Source organism: Mesoplodon bidens (genome assembly GCF_964165515.1).
Source record: "Mesoplodon bidens genome assembly, chromosome: 1".
In the NCBI taxonomy this organism is placed as follows: domain Eukaryota; kingdom Metazoa; phylum Chordata; class Mammalia; order Artiodactyla; family Ziphiidae; genus Mesoplodon; species Mesoplodon bidens.
Window position 1 is genome coordinate 73,506,285 of NC_138176.1, and position 16,140 is coordinate 73,522,424.

General features: G+C 34.0%; 1 protein-coding gene across 4 annotated transcripts in view; it reads right to left on the reverse strand.

Moving 5' to 3' along the window:
- The window catches only part of TBCK (TBC1 domain containing kinase), a 237,684-nt gene that overhangs the window by 69,083 nt on the left and 152,461 nt on the right, over positions 1-16,140 (reverse strand). For all 4 annotated transcript variants that reach the window (XM_081226529.1, XM_081226526.1, XM_081226527.1 and 1 more), the window contains exon 23: positions 12,075-12,250. In XM_081226529.1, coding sequence (XP_081082655.1) covers positions 12,075-12,250 — 176 coding nt within the window. The remainder of the gene's footprint in view (positions 1-12,074; positions 12,251-16,140) is intronic.

The following is a 16,140-nucleotide window of genomic DNA, read 5'->3' on the forward strand; positions in this document are numbered from 1 at the left end:
AGGAACTATAAAACAAGTAATTAGTATAAAAAATACAAACAAAAAATCAACGCAGAAAATAAAATAACACTATAACCATAAATATGAAGGTCTTATCATTGTGGTTCCCGCCTCTCCCTCATGAAGAAACATTTCTGTTTAGCTTCAAAAATGAGTCATGAGAAAACTATATGCACATATCACATTAAGAATCACCCAAGGACTTGAGTAAAAACATAGATTCCAGGCGCCAACCCTCGGAGGTTGATTTAGTAGATATGGGATGTTTGTGGAGCCTTTAATATGCATTTTCAACAAGTATTATAGAATACTTTGAAGACCATTTTTTAGATACATTGTCTCATAGGAAACAGAGTAAAACTATGATTAACTGGAATTAACTTTTCGTTAATTCATCCAAAAATATTTATTGATTACTAGGTGTTATTTATTTATTGATAAGCCAGGCACAGTGATAGGTTTTGGGGATACAGTGGAGAACAAAAGATAAGTATAAAATATATAAGTATATAATTATCAATATAACGTATGCTATGAAGGAAAAGTAGGTAAAGCTAGCATGCCTGATGAATAAAGAGTTGTGGCTTAATGCTTTATTCAACTGAGAGTAAACCAGTAAAACCTTATTTGTGGTAATTACTTCAACTAAATACATATATATTGAGAGCACACTATTTCTTGGGCATTGAATTAGGCCCTGGGGGTCCTTAACGTACCCACAAACTATCAGAGAAGAATGTATGTTATTATTTTATTTATTAAGAGGCTGCGATGCATCAGGAATTATACTAAGCAACAAGAACACAAAAATCAGTAAGATGCAGTTCTTACTCGTCAGAAATTTAGTTTAATAAAGGAAATGTAGGCAGCTATAGAGACCTTATTATGGAATTATGTAAAGGGTATTCCTAAAACTGGGAGAAACCTAAAGCACAGAAGAATAAGAAGGAAAGATACACTGATAGAAGTTGATAAGGTAGGCAGTGGAAAGATTTGGGCAGGGCCTTGTAGACCATGTTTAGAATTTTAAATTTTATTGTAAGGATAATGGGAAGAGTCTTGTCAAGATTTTTAGTTAAAAAAGATTATGCTGAGGGTGGGCCCAAATCCAATATGACTGGTGTCCTTATAAAAAGGGGAAATTTGGACATAGAGACAAACATGCACAGAGGGAAGATGATGTGAAGACATATAAAGGGAAGATGGCCATGTGACTGGAATGATGTATTTATAAGCCAAGAACACTGGATTGTTGGCAAACACCACAAATTAGAAGAGATAAAGGATTCTCTCCTTCAGCCAACAGAGAGAGCTTGGCCCTGCCAACACCTTGATTTTGGATTTTTAGCTTCTAGAAGTGTGAGACAATAAATTACTGTTGTTTTAAGTTTAAAAAAATTTAAAAGATTATGCTAGCTGAAGTCTGAAGAAAGAGGAAGAAGAATGGATGCAGGAAATTGCAGGAAAGCAGATAAGAGATAATGGTAAACTTGACTAAAATGATGGTATCAGAAATAGCAGTGAATAGATTTGTAAACAGGTTTTTCTGATTAACTGAATTTGGAAGGAGAGGCAGGAATCAAAGATGAATCTACATACTGACCTGAACAAGTCAGGGAAGGAAAATGGTGATTACTGATATAGGGAATGCTGGAGGAGGAGCAGCTTTAAGGGGAAAAGAAAATAAATTCAGTCTTAGACATGCTGAATTAGAGGTTACCTGTGAAACATCCAAGTGGAGTGTTGAGCAGGCATCGGATGTTGGTCGCCTAGAGCTAGCAAGAGAAGCTTGGGCAGGAGCTAATAACTGGAAGCCATGGTCACTGTTTGATGGAAGTATACAAGACTGTCTAATACCCATCTTGTGAGGGAACAGAAGGAAGCTCATAAAGATCCCTGAGGAATGCTATATTTAATGACATGCAAGGGCAGGTGAAGACAGTGAAAGATACTGAGTGAAGGTAACAGAGAGGAAAGATGAAAACGAGGAGATTGGGGTGTATGAAAAATCCATGAAAGATTATGTTTGAAAAAAAAAGAGAGGTCAAGTGAGATCAGGGACTGAAAAGAGTAATTTGTGACTTTTGTCAGGGGAAAGGAGAAAGTGGAATACAAAGTGAAGGGAGTGTAAGAAAAAGATAGGTGTCCTAAAGGGTAAGATACATACATTCCGTGCATGTGTGTGTGTGTGTGTGTAGGTGTATGTGTGTATACATAATAGAATAATACAGTCATGTAAAATAAGCTATTGTAGATTGGTAATATTCTCTATCTTTAGATCTACATATAATTGAGACAACCATATGATATTGTTGAATTACTTATTCCTTTTCTAAGGATGTGGGAATATTTATCACCAAGAATTTAAGAATTTGTCTAGGAATTTTAATGCAGCTCTCAAGTGTAAATAGCTACCTGATAATAACTGAATAATCTGGGAACCTCATGATCATGCTAAATGGATTAAAATATAGTGACAGGCTATTACAAATGACTAGTAGAAGATAAATTATATATACAGAAAACAATCAGCTATACCATTAAACACAAAAGAATAACAAATAGTATGGATTTCAAAAATAGCAAGCCTTTATCTACTAAACTTCATTTTCCTTAATATGATGTTAATACATACAGCTTTTCCATATAATTTTAACCCAGCCAGTCCTAAGTGTCAGACTCTGACAGACTACTCAATGTGAAATGTTCACTTCCTTAGCTTCAGAAACAAGTTCTCATTAGCTCTATCCAACCTGGAGGAGTTCTCTCTTTGAATAACAGAAGTAAAAACCTGACTTAGAGACAGATCAAAGATATTCTCCCTCTGAGAATCAGTTCTGCTTAGGAATGACTGTTCATATCAAGATTCCTTTTTAAACATTAGATAGACTTCAGAAATCTTGCTGGAGTAGTTTTTGTCTTCTCAACCAACCATGGAATTTCTTGCCAAAGACTCAGATCTTCCCCTAGCTCAATTCTTCTCAGTATAAGGGCTCATGATTAATTAAATCAACTTAAATTAGTAGAGTTTAAGGATATGCCTCCCTGGCTTTGCCACTTCTTTTGATCTTCTTTACCATACAATTTCACTCATATGTGGAATATAAACAAACCAAACCAAACCAAAACAAAACAAACACGCAGGTACAGAGAACAGAGTAGTAGTTACCAGAGGAAAGGGATAGGGGAGAGCAAAATGAGTAAAGGGGATCAACTGTATGGTGACAGATGGAAATTAAACTTTTGATGGTGAGCACACTGTAGTATATACAGAAGCTGAAATACAATGTTGTATACATGAAACTTACATAATGTTATAAACCAATGTTATTTTTTAAAAAAATGTCTTGGAAGGAATCACATGCACAAAAAATTTAAACCTGTGTTAAAATTATTAAAAAAATGTATTTAAAAGCAAGCAACAAGCTAGAAAAGTATGTACCAAAGGTATCAGAATGTTAGTATTCTACCACTACACTACAAATCAATAAAAATGCCTTCCAGTAGAAAAATGGACAAAGAATTATCTGAAGAGAATTCACAGAAAAAGTATAATTGGTTAATAAACAGAAGAAAAAATTTAAACTTGTTAGTAATAAAAGAAATGCATATGTAAATGAGATTTTAAAAACTTATCAAGTCAGCAAAAGAAGTTTAATTATAATGTCCAGTGTTGTGGAGGATATAGGGAACAATGCATTTTCATTTACTGTTGTTGGAGGTTTAACTGGTTTAAAATTCTTTTTCTGGAAAACCACCAGCAATACATTAAATACCTTAAAAAAAAAAGAGGTCACATAACTGCTTTTTTACATAACTGTGAAAACATTTCAACTAATTTAAGAGCAGGTATATAGGTGATTGCATGAGTGTATATAAATATGCACTAGGGAAAGAAAATTACAAAAGTGCTCAATGACTATAGAGTAAGATATGTTGTATATTAATATGTACATTTCAATGAATAAGAGAGAAAAACACAACACACTACTGATAAAGTTAACTTGCTTTAAGTAATCTTCTGAGTTTCCTCAACTCTAAAATAGGGATAAAAATACTTACTTCAGAGATTTATTTAGGAACAAATAAAATACTGTACCTGAGTACCTGAAAACTATAAATCATTGTAGTGTTATTTTTAAATTGTTCAAACTATAAAAAACAGTGGTGTTATTATCAAGATGAAACTTTGTAGACCAGTATTTATAACAGACTTTCAGAAGCTAGTCCAACTTAAAGAATACAAATGTTTTTAAGTTTTCATGTACACTAAACTCATATTTAATCTATACTTAAAGCATACCTGTAAACTGAGGATAATTCAATGAATGTTTTGCTTACTTTACAACAATAGTAAATGTAAACAGTTAACATTACATAAACAAAACAAAATTTAATTTACTTAATAAAATCCCAGACTAGTATTTGTGCTTATAAACAAGAATAATAATTCCTGCTTAGTCACAGTGCACATGCAACTAACTTATACCAGTCATCAATAAATTAATATGGTAATTAAAATTTAACAAAGAAATTGGTTAAAAAAATCCAGTGCTGGCCAGTCTTTCTCTAAAATATATTCAGTTTTCAAAAAACCCATTTTATTCTATTAATCAGTTACATATATATATATATATATATATATATGTATATATATATATATATATGTATATATATATATATATATATATTACCCAGCCCCTCAATTAGCTGTGGTTAGAATTGTCAAGCAGAGTCTTAGCTATTTAAGGAAAAGTAGATGTGAAAGACATTGGCACTAGATAAAATAATTCTTTTGGCAAGTTTGGGGATCAAAATAGTATTGAAACTAAGAGGTAAAGGTCAGAGTGAAATCTTAAACTGAAATTACTGAGGAAAAAAACACCTGAAAGATTCCTTCTCTGGCAAGCCAGCCTCCCTCTCCCTTCCTACCCTTACTGTCTGTAGTGACTTCTAAATGTAAAGTGATAGTAATAAAGCTGACATAGCTGAGGGGAAATAGAAGAATACCAGAACATCTCTTCTTTTGTATAAATTATTTAGATACAGAAGACTTTCAGAAAATTTTTGTATAGTTTCAAAGTTGAAACATTTAAACTTTAATTACTAAATGTGTGATAATGATTGTTACCATTTGTTTGAGTGCTAATATTATTATGTATCAGATACTGAATTAGGTGCTTAACAACCCCGCAAAGTAGGAATTATTATAATTATGCTCACTTTTACAAACAGGAAACTAGAGAGGTTATGTGAACTATTCAAGATTATAAAACCAAAAAGGAATAGGGTTGAAATTTGAAACTAAGTTCATCTAATAGCAAAGCTCATGCTTTTTCTACTACAGTCATCTGCTTCTGGGAATAAATATGATAGACACATGGATAAATTAAAGTTAAGTGTAATATTCTTCTCAGAGCTGTTTTCAAGCTTTGATTCTACAAGTCACAGAGTGAAGTTTATGTTTAAATTTACAAAAGCCATTTTTTATCTGTTATAGAATCTAACATAGAATATACAGTATGTAAATCTGAATTGTGATTATCCTAAATTTAGTGAATATGCTTTTGTAAGGCATACATACATCATTTTTTGTATCTACTTTCTATTATTCTAACATTTAAATCTGAACAAAGAAGATTTCAAATAAACAATACTAGGATGGAAAAGGGGGACAAAATTTGAGGTAAAATGTTAAAACAGGTAAGAATATTTTATATAAAGAATGGGTATAAAAACTTAGACAAAATAGATACTTTAAAAAGGACTGTAATAAAATCAGCGTAGATAACAGATAATTTTCAAACATGAACTTATAAAAAGTGACTCAGAAGAATGGATAACCATATATCTCCCTGGTTAAAAGGCATCAGACTCAGGTGGTTTTATAGACAAGTTTAACTCAATCTATAAGAAACAGATAATTCCTCTTATACAAACTGATTAGACAGTCAAAAAAGGGAGAGAGAAATAAAATCTTAAGATCAAAGACTAACAAGGACAGACAGGAAAAGAAAATTATAAATTTATCTCACCTATGAGTATAGATGCAGAAAGTCAATACTAGCAAATACTAGCAAATTGAATATAGTCAGTACTACATTTTTGTAGAGACCTAGTAGACTTTATCTCAGAAATGCAAGGACCATGCAATATAAAAATTTTTAATAATGTAAACATTCTCAGATTAAAGGAGGAAAAAAGATGATCCTAATCAATCCTTATTAATAGAATATGAATTTGATAAAATTCAACACTCATTCAAGTACTCTTAATAATATTGAAGAAGAAGGGAAATTCATTACTCAGAGTATTAATTAAAAAAAAATATCAGGGCTTCCCTGGTGGCGCAGTGGTTGAGAGTCCGCCTGCTGATGCAGGGGACACAGGTTCGTGCCCCGGTCTGGGAGGATCCCACATGCCACAGAGTGGCTGGGCCCGTGAGCCATGGCCGCAGAGCCTGCACGTCTGGAGGCCTGTGCTCCACAGCGGAAGAGGCCACAACAGTGAGAGGCCCACGTACCGTGAAAAAAAAAAAATCAAACTTAATGGTGAAATTAGAAGGATTTTCATTAAATTCAGGTACAAAGAAATCTACCCGCTCTCATCACTTTTATTTTACTTTACTAGAGGTCCTATGCAATGCAATAAGATACACATACACATAAAATCAGAGATATAATAATAAAAGTAGTAACTAGCAAGAGATAAATGTATTCATATGTGTAGTTGATTGAATTAGCCACATAAGCATCCAAGAGACTCTACAATCTACTAGATTTAAAAAGAGAATAAATTCCAAAACACTTGGTATTTACCCAAAGGAACTGACAACTTATGTCCACACAAAAATGACACATAGATGTTAATGGCAGCATTATTTATAATAACTAAAACTTAGATGCAACCAAGATGTCCTTCAGTAGGTGAATGGTTAAATAAACTGTGGTACAACCAATGGACTATTATTCAGCACTAAAGAATGAGCTATCAAGACATGGAGGAAACAATATGACATTCTGGAAAAGGCAAAACTATGGAGATAATAAAAAGATCAGTGTTTGTATCCTAGTGGTTGAGGGTGAAGGGGGATGAATAGGTAGAGCATAGTGGAATTTTTGGGCATTTATACTATAATGATGCATACATGTCATTTATATATTTGTTCAACCCCACAGAATGTACAATACCAAGAGTGAACCCTAATGTAAACCTTGGACTTTGGGTGATGATACTGTGTTAATGTAGGTTCATCAACTGTAACAAATGTTCCACTCTGTGGGGGATGTAGATAATGGGGAGGCTATGCATGTGTGGGGCAGGGAGTATATGAGAAATCTCTGCACTTTCCACTCAATTTTGCTATAAACTTAAAACTGCTTTAAAAAATAAAGTCTATTTTTAAAAAATCAAATGAGTTTGCTAACTATAAAATGAATGTAAAATAAACTAAAATCAATCAGGAATAATCAACCAGAAAACATAATAGCTTAAAAGATATTATTCATAAAACTAACAAAATAATGTATTTATTCTTCTTATGGACATCTAATAGAAATCTCTAAATCTACGTGTTCAAAACTGAGCACTTGAATTTTACCTTCCAACCTGCTCCTCCTATGGTCTTCCTTACATCAGCAAATGAGAACACCCAAAACACCATCCTTCTAGCCTCAGCCAAAAACTATGGATTCATTCGCAATTACTCTCTCTTTCGTACCTCACATTCAATGAGTCAGCAAAATCTGTTGGTTCTGTTTTCAAAATATACTTACTGCTGTAATAGGGAAGAAGAAATCTGACTCCATATTGGATCTGTTTCTTTTACTTTAACCTTTGTATTCTATTGCTTTTGCTGCAAATTAAGAATGTTGCCTACAGCCTGAAATAAACAGGATAGCCCATTTTCAAGGCTCTGATCTCTAAAGGTGTAATACTTTTTCCATTCACATAGAGATAAAAAGTTGCAGAACAGAGAATAACATTTGTCTTGTTGGAGGTTTACAGGAACATCATGACCTGACCTATGTGGACAGTGGTAAGAACAAAGGATTCCAACATCAAGAAGTTTGCAACAACCAACCACATTACCTCCCTTTTTAATATAAAAGAAGCCTGAATTCTAACTTGGGTAAGACGGTTCTTTGGGACATTAGTCCACCATCTTCTTGGTCAGCTGGCTTTCTGCATAAAGTCACTATCCCTTGTTCCAACAACTTGTCTCTCAATTTATTGGCCTGTTGTACGGGAGTAGTATGAGCTTGGACTCAGTAACACTACTTCTCATCACCTCTACTGCTACCCCTTGGTTCTAAGCCATCATAGCTTCGTCCTTGGTCTCCTGTTTTACCTTTGTCCCTCCTATTGTCTATTTTATGTATAGTAGTCAAAGTAATCCTTTTACATGTAAGTCTGATCCTGTCACCACTCTGCTTAAAATCTTCCAATGGCTTCTCATCTCATTTGGTATAAAGCCAAAGTATTAAGGTTACACAAGATCTGAACCACTGATCTCTGTAAATTTATGACTTCCACACTCTTCACTCATTCCATTCTACATATAGTATCCTTACTGTTCCCTTAACATACAAAGCATGTTACTACCTCGCACTTGCAAGATGGAATATTTTGTTCTCAAGAAATGTATATAACTCACTCTCTCACTTCCTTTAGGTTCTCTTCTCAAATGTTTCCTTATCAGCTACATTTTCTTTGAGTCCCCCACATAAAATAGCAACTCTTCTCTAATGCTCTCCAGAATCCTCCTCCTTGGCATTCTCTATTGCCCTTCTTCTTCATCTTCTCCTTCTAAAAATGGAAATATAGCTGGCATACAATATTATATTAGATTTATGTGTACTAGACAGTGATTTGACATTTGCAGATATTATGAAATGATCACCACCATAAGCCTACTAACCATCTATCCCTATACAAAGTGATAACAATATTATTGACCATATTACTTATGCTGTGTATTACATCCCATGGCTTACTTATAACTGGAGGTCTGTATCTTTTAATCTTCTTCACTTATTTCACACACACCCCTCTGCCATCTCCTTCTCAGGCAACCACCTGTTTGTTCTCTGTATTTATGAGTCTGGTTTCATTTTGTTTTGTTATTTGTTTGTTTTGTCTTTTAGATTCAACATACAAGCGAGATCATGTGATATCTGTCTTTCTCTGTCTGACTTATTTCACTTACCAAAATAACCTCAAGCTTCATCCATGTTGCTGCAAATGGCAATATTTCATTCTTTTTTATGGCTGAATAGTACTCTATGTGTGTGTGTAAGTATATACCACATCGTCTTTATCGATTCATCTATGGATGGGACACTTAGGTTGCTCCCATATCTTGGCTATTGTAAATACTGCTGTTATGAACAATGGTGTGCAGATATCTTTTCAAATTAATTTTGTTTTCTTCGGGTAAATACCCAGAAGTGAAACTGCTAGATCATTTGGCAGTTATATTTTTAATTTTTTGAGGAAACTTTACATGGTTTTACATAGTGGCTGCACCAATTTACAATCCCACCAACAGTGCGTGCAGGTCCCCTTTTCTCCATGTCCTTGCCAACAATTATCTGTTGTCTTTCTGATGACAGCAATTCTAACAGGTGTGAGTGGGTATTGAATTGTGGTTTTAATTTGCATTTCCCTGATGATTAGTCATGTTGATCATGTATCTGTTGGCCATCGTATGTCTTCTTTGGAAAAATGTCTATTCAGGTCCCCTGCCCATTTCTTTTTTTTTTTTTTTTTTTTTTTTTGCAGTACGTAGGCCTCTCACTGTTGTGGCCTCTCCCGTTGCGGAGCACAAGCTCCGGACGCGCAAGCTCAGTGGCCCTGGCTCACGGGCCCAGCAGCTCTGCGGCATGTGGGATCCTCCCGGACCAGCACACGAACCTGTGTCCCCTGCATTGGCAGGTGGACTCTCAACCACTGCGCCACCAGGGAAGCCCCCCTGCCCATTTCTTAATTGGGTTGTTTGTTCTTTTGATGTTGAGTTGTATGAGTTCTTTGTATATTTTGGATATTCACCTCTTACTGAATATATGGTTTGCAAATATCTTTTCCCATTCATTAGGTTGTCTTTTCGTCTTGTTGATAGTTTTCTTTGCTGTACAAAAGCTTTTAAGTTTGATGTAGTCCCATTTGTTTATCCTTATTCTTCTTACTTTCCTCCCTGGCACCTAAATGCCACTAAATGTCCAACAATACATGAATGGATAAAGAAAGTGTGGTGTATATGTATACAATGGAATATTACTCAGCCATTAAGAAAAAAAGAAATCTTGCCATTTGTGACAACATGGTTGATCCACAGAATATTATGCTAAGTGAAATAAGTAGGACAGAGAAAGACAAGTACCACATGATCTCACTTATATGTGGAATCTAAAAAACACACTAATTGTTTACCTTTTTTGCTTATTGCCTGTATATCCTCCACTAAATGCAAATTCTATGAGGACAGGTACTCTTTTTTCACTGCTTTAGCCCCAGTAACTAGAATGGTATCTGTTTTATCGTATGTATTCAGACATATTGTTGAAAAATAATGCATTGGTTTTTATACTATTCATTATTTTTTCTTTATGGTTGAAATATATCATAAAAAAATGAAATAAATTCTAAAGAAAAGTGAACTAAAACTTGAATATTCTTCAGATAGCAACATTTCATGTAAATAATGTAGTATATTCTTCTCTTCCATTCTTAGTATTATTGTTGATGGGGATAATATATCTGACTTATGAGTACACAGAAAAGTTAGTTGTTTTATTAAAATTTTTATTTATTTATTTATTTTTTATACAGCAGGTTCTTATTAGTTGTCTATTTTATACTTATGAAAAGTTAGTTTTATATCACAAAGTTTTAGCAAATTGACCCAGAACTCTGAGACTTACCATAATTAGGAATATAAAAAGTGAGTTGGGGTTTAGTGACATTCAAACAAAAATTTAGTGATGTTTTAAACAAAAATCTCATTTCAGATGAGGGTGTAAGGGAAAAGATTTAAAACCACTTAAATTTAAAATGAACAGTGACTTTTCCTAGTAAAATTTTACCTTATCACAAAATGAAAGTCTCACATTACTTGAGTTGTCAATATTCCTTTTTTGAGCTTTTAAAATCAACTATCTCTCAATCTTTCTGTTTTACTCAGGAGTTAAAATGTAGTGGACAAATAGCTTAGAATGTGAGTGACATCAGTGAGAATGGCAGAGCAGGGATCTCAGAAAAGCTGCTCCTCCAAAACATAATGAGAATACTGGCAAAGATTATCAAAATGAACTTTTTAGAATTCTGGAAATTAAACAAAGGTCTGCAGCAATCTATGGAGTATAGTCAAAAGAAATACCTCTATTTCAGTAAGAATGTGAGTTCTGTGATGCTTTAGTTTGTCCTACTCTCTTTCCTTCTCCTCAGCTCCACCTTAAAAACCAACAGTCTCACAAACCAGAAGTCTAGCAACCACTGGACAGAACAGAGTGGTTTTAGAGCTCCCAAAAAGTATCATTTCAGGGAATTATGATTATTTGACATGTCTTCCAGTTCCCTAGAGACCTCTCCTCACAGTGTTTGCCTTTATTTGACCTGACTCAGAACCCTCTCTGTTCAAAGAGACTTTTCTCTGGAGGTATCTGTCAAAAAGAGTCAGCAGCAATTGTTTAATATTGTAGCTGTCTGAGGTGGCCATAACAGTTGGAGCAGAGAAGAAGCTGACAATAAAAATTAAAAACTAAAATTAAAAGCTGGGGAACGCAATGTCCATAGGGGGATTTGAAAGTGCTAACAGGATCCTGGGAATCTAGAACTCTGTCCATGCAAACATAGGATGTTTGGATGCATAGGAAAGACCTGAGAAGGCCTTAAGCTCTCACCTTTGGTTGACCTCAAGACCTGAAATAGTTGTATGAATACAATCACATATTAGAAGATAGCTATGTTAAAAAGACATAAGTGATAATAGTATATGAACAATACTGATACTTAAGTATACTAATATAACATCCATCTACTTTTAGAGTTTATGAATTAAATCAGCAATTACATACCAGATCTGTTTTTGGAGGATCTGGACACTCAGTGGAGAAATAAGGTGTTGAACTTCTGACTCCACTGCTATCAGAAGTTGGCTTTGGAGGCTGAGCATGCTGTCTGTAAGTAGCACTTTTAGGAGTCCAACAAAACAGGTTGATTGATTCTCGCACACAACGTTCAATGTCAATTTCTAGATAGAAAAATTAAAAAAAGCAAACATAGAATTGGGATTGCTCTATTTATGTAAAAACCACAATTTTTCCTAAATACATATATACAAATATGGCTAAGATGATAACTAATTAGAAAAGATGTCAGTAAAAAAGTAATCTAGATATTAATCAGCATATTTATGATTGGAATGGTAGAGGGTATCTGGTATTATTATGTAGATACATATACACATATATTTACATTTGTAAATATATACATACATTTTTATGTGTGGTTTTTGGGTATTATTATCTATATATAGATACACATATATATAGTATATGTGTTTATATATTTCAGTATATCATTATTTAAACACTTAAATATAACACATCTTATTAGAGAATCTTAACTTTGATAATATTTTCACTTTCTCAAATTAAAGGTTGGGTAGAAGGAAGGCTGGAATTTGGGAGTGGGCAAACAAAAGATTCAGAAGTTAATAGACATACTTTAAGTAAAGTGTAATGAAAGTTTCATTTCCATATATTAAAGATGATATAAAATAATCAGGGCAAAATTAATTAAAATCTCAGTTCAGCATTTCTCCCCTTTTTAAAAAAGAATTTCTTGATTTAACTGCAAAAAAGTATAAGTGTGGTTTCATATAGACAGAAATTAAATGTACTCAATTAAAATAATAAAAAACACTTCCATAGAAGATTTGCCCTTCTTTCTCAGATATGAAAGAAATTTAAACATCTTTGATACAGAGGTAATATACATAGGAAAGTTATTACAATGCCAAATTATTGTTTGTATGTTTTGATAGGACTGTGCCTCTTTAGGAGGTTAATATTCCTGATGGAGAGTAAGCTGTTACTCCACAGGGAAAGTGGAGCTATCATAGAAAAGCAGTAGAAATTCAAGAAGTTTACTAGGATGAAGGAGTTTATTAGCATGGACTAGCTTTACCGTTTCTATATTTGTAATATTAGTCAATGGCAGATATTATCATCTCCTCTGCAAAAGTCCAAGTGTGTCAGTTCAGATAAGCAATGGAGAAAAATATATTACATCCCTTACAAATGGGTAAGGTCCCTATTTCTCTTTATGAAATGAAGAGCTTATATATAAGGGGAAAAGGAAATAGACATTTAAGTTGATCCTATGAATGGTGCATGAATCAGGCACTTATAGAATTATCTGATTTTATAAGGTGGAAAACCCTTAGAGAAGGGCAGGGAAATGGACACTTAATGAGCATCTACTGTGTGACAGGTGTTGTATACTTTCACATAGCCCATTTAATTCTTACAGTGATTATTATAGACAGGTACTGCACTCCCCTCATTTCTGTTGAAGATGAAGAAACTAAGACATAAAGAAGCTAAGTGACTGAATGTGTTAAGTGTTTTTATTATGAGTAGAATATCTGAAGTTACTAAAGGGTTATAAGGCATCTTTCATTTCCCAATTTATTTAGATTCGGGAAACAATAGCCAGCAGGTCTAGAAAGACCAGTTACTCAATTAAACATTCCTTTATCTGCTATTAGTGATGTTTGCCAACTTCACAGTTGGTTACTTCCATGGCTGCACAAAGAGGTCAGATTTCATCACCCCCATATGTTATTCCTAACATAAAATCTATGAAACAGAGCAAAACATGTTTTGAGGAATGGACCTATTTATTTGAGAAATTGTCAATACAATGAAGTGCATTCTTTTAAAAAGTTCTGTAACATTATCAACTTGATATTCCACAAAGAGAAGAATACAGACACCAATGAGAAGAAAAATAAAAGTTCAAGATACGTTCCTCTACTCCACTTAAGATGGAAGAAATGTGCTCAATTCATTTTAGAACATTTCCAATTAATACGGTTAAGATAAAAATTTGCAGCTAAAGAGAGAAAACTTCGTCATCTTAAAAAAGTTTATCCACTTCACACTGTTTAATCTCCAAAGGAAAAGAATTTTGGACCATAAATTTTGCATCTGCAGTGCTCAAATCAGTTTGACATATCTGTCACCCATTAAAAGCTTGAAAGTCAAATTAATGATGCAGATCAGAGGTTGTAGTTCAGTCCTTAAATCACTGGCAATGGAAAAGTCATTTGTATCTGCTTCCAAAACACCCTACCAATACCATAAAAGGTTTACAGTGAATCTTGAGAATTTACTGGCATCCACCCCGATTTGAGCCTATTAATACTGGCAGATATCCCATTCTCCACTCACTTGACTCATGTCACCTCTCCATCTCAACATCCTTCCAAAGTACTTTATCATAACCAAAATATTATGAAAAGTACTTTATAAACTGTACATTAAAATATGTAATTATTCTTTTAAAAATAATCTCTCATCCTAAAGCACTACTACTTTCTCTCTTGCATTTTCATTTTGATACAATGCGTTAGTGAAACAGTATGTACCCTGGATATGGTTTCTCAGGTTTGATTCCAAGCTCCATGAGGTACTTTGTGACTCAGAGAAATAATTTCTCTAAATCTAGTTTTCTTTCTTTTTTCTTTTTTTTTATAAGAAGATGTTGGGGGTAGGAGTTTATTAATTTATTTTATTTATTTTTGCTGTGTTGGGTCTTCGATTCTGTGCAAGGGTTTTCTCTAGTTGTGGTAAGCGGGGGCCACTCTTCATCACAGTGCGCGGGCCTCTCACTATCGCGGCCTCTCTTGTTGCGGAGCACAGGTTCCAGACACGCAGGCTCAGTAGTTGTGGCTCAGGGGCCTAGTTGCTCCGCGGCATGTGGGATCTTCCCAGACCAGGGCTCGAACCCGTGTCCCCTGCATTAGCAGGCAGATTCTCAACCAGTGCACCACCAGGGAAGCCCTAAATCTCATTTTCTTTATCCTCATCCATTACTATTGTTATCTATCATAAATACTGAACTATTTTCAAAATGATAAAATGCAACTCATGATTCATTTGGGCAAGGGTAGGTAGAAAAGACAGCTCACCTGAAGCCCTTCATTGTCTTGCTTTAATGACTATGAAATGCTTCCTAGATATAGTGAACAGCTGTTGACATGGCACTTCTCTTTACCATCATCTAATTCCCTTTGGTTCTCCCCTACATTTGATCCCTAATTTGGGGGCTAAGATATTATTTTCCCTCTCTAGATTTACTGCATCCTTTTGGTGGAACACATTTTCTAGTAATTTCTAGGAAAGGATGCACAGAAGGCAAATTATTTTGGAATTGTCCATGTCTTTTAATATATTTATTCTGCCTTTGACTGATAATTAGGCTAGGCATAACATTCTAGGATTGATTTATTTTTCTACAGAGTTATGTAAAGCAAGGGCTCCACTGTCTTTCTTCTGAGAAATCTGATGCAATCTTGATTTGAGATCACTTGTATGTGATTTTCCACCTATCTGTAAACTTTTAGGATCCCTGGTGCTCTGAAATTTCATAATGATACACGTAATTGTGTATCACTTAATTGATGGTCTTTTTGTAATCCTTCAGTCATAGAAAAAGTTCTTGTTTGATGTTTGTAATAATTTCTTTCTCACTGTTTTTCCTCTTCTATTTCCTTTCATTAGAAGAGTCCTGAACATCCTGTATAGATTTCCTAATAATTTTGCCTTTTCCTCTTACTTTCCATCTATATTTTGGTTCTATTCTCTGAGAGATTTCCTAAGCTTTATCATACACCTCTTTCATATAAAGCTCATTGCATTTCCACATCATTTTTAATTTCCAGTAAATCTTTATTTTGTTACTTAAAAATTTCTGATTTTTCATAGTTATCATATCTTCTCATAATTGTTTTTCTGAGGATATTCCTTTATTCAGTTGGTGCTGTTCTGTGTTTTTTAGCTGGAGGCTTTCCCTAGAGGTTTGGTGATCTATGACTGCATATTTAAAAGAATAGCACTAAAAATCAGATTGGAA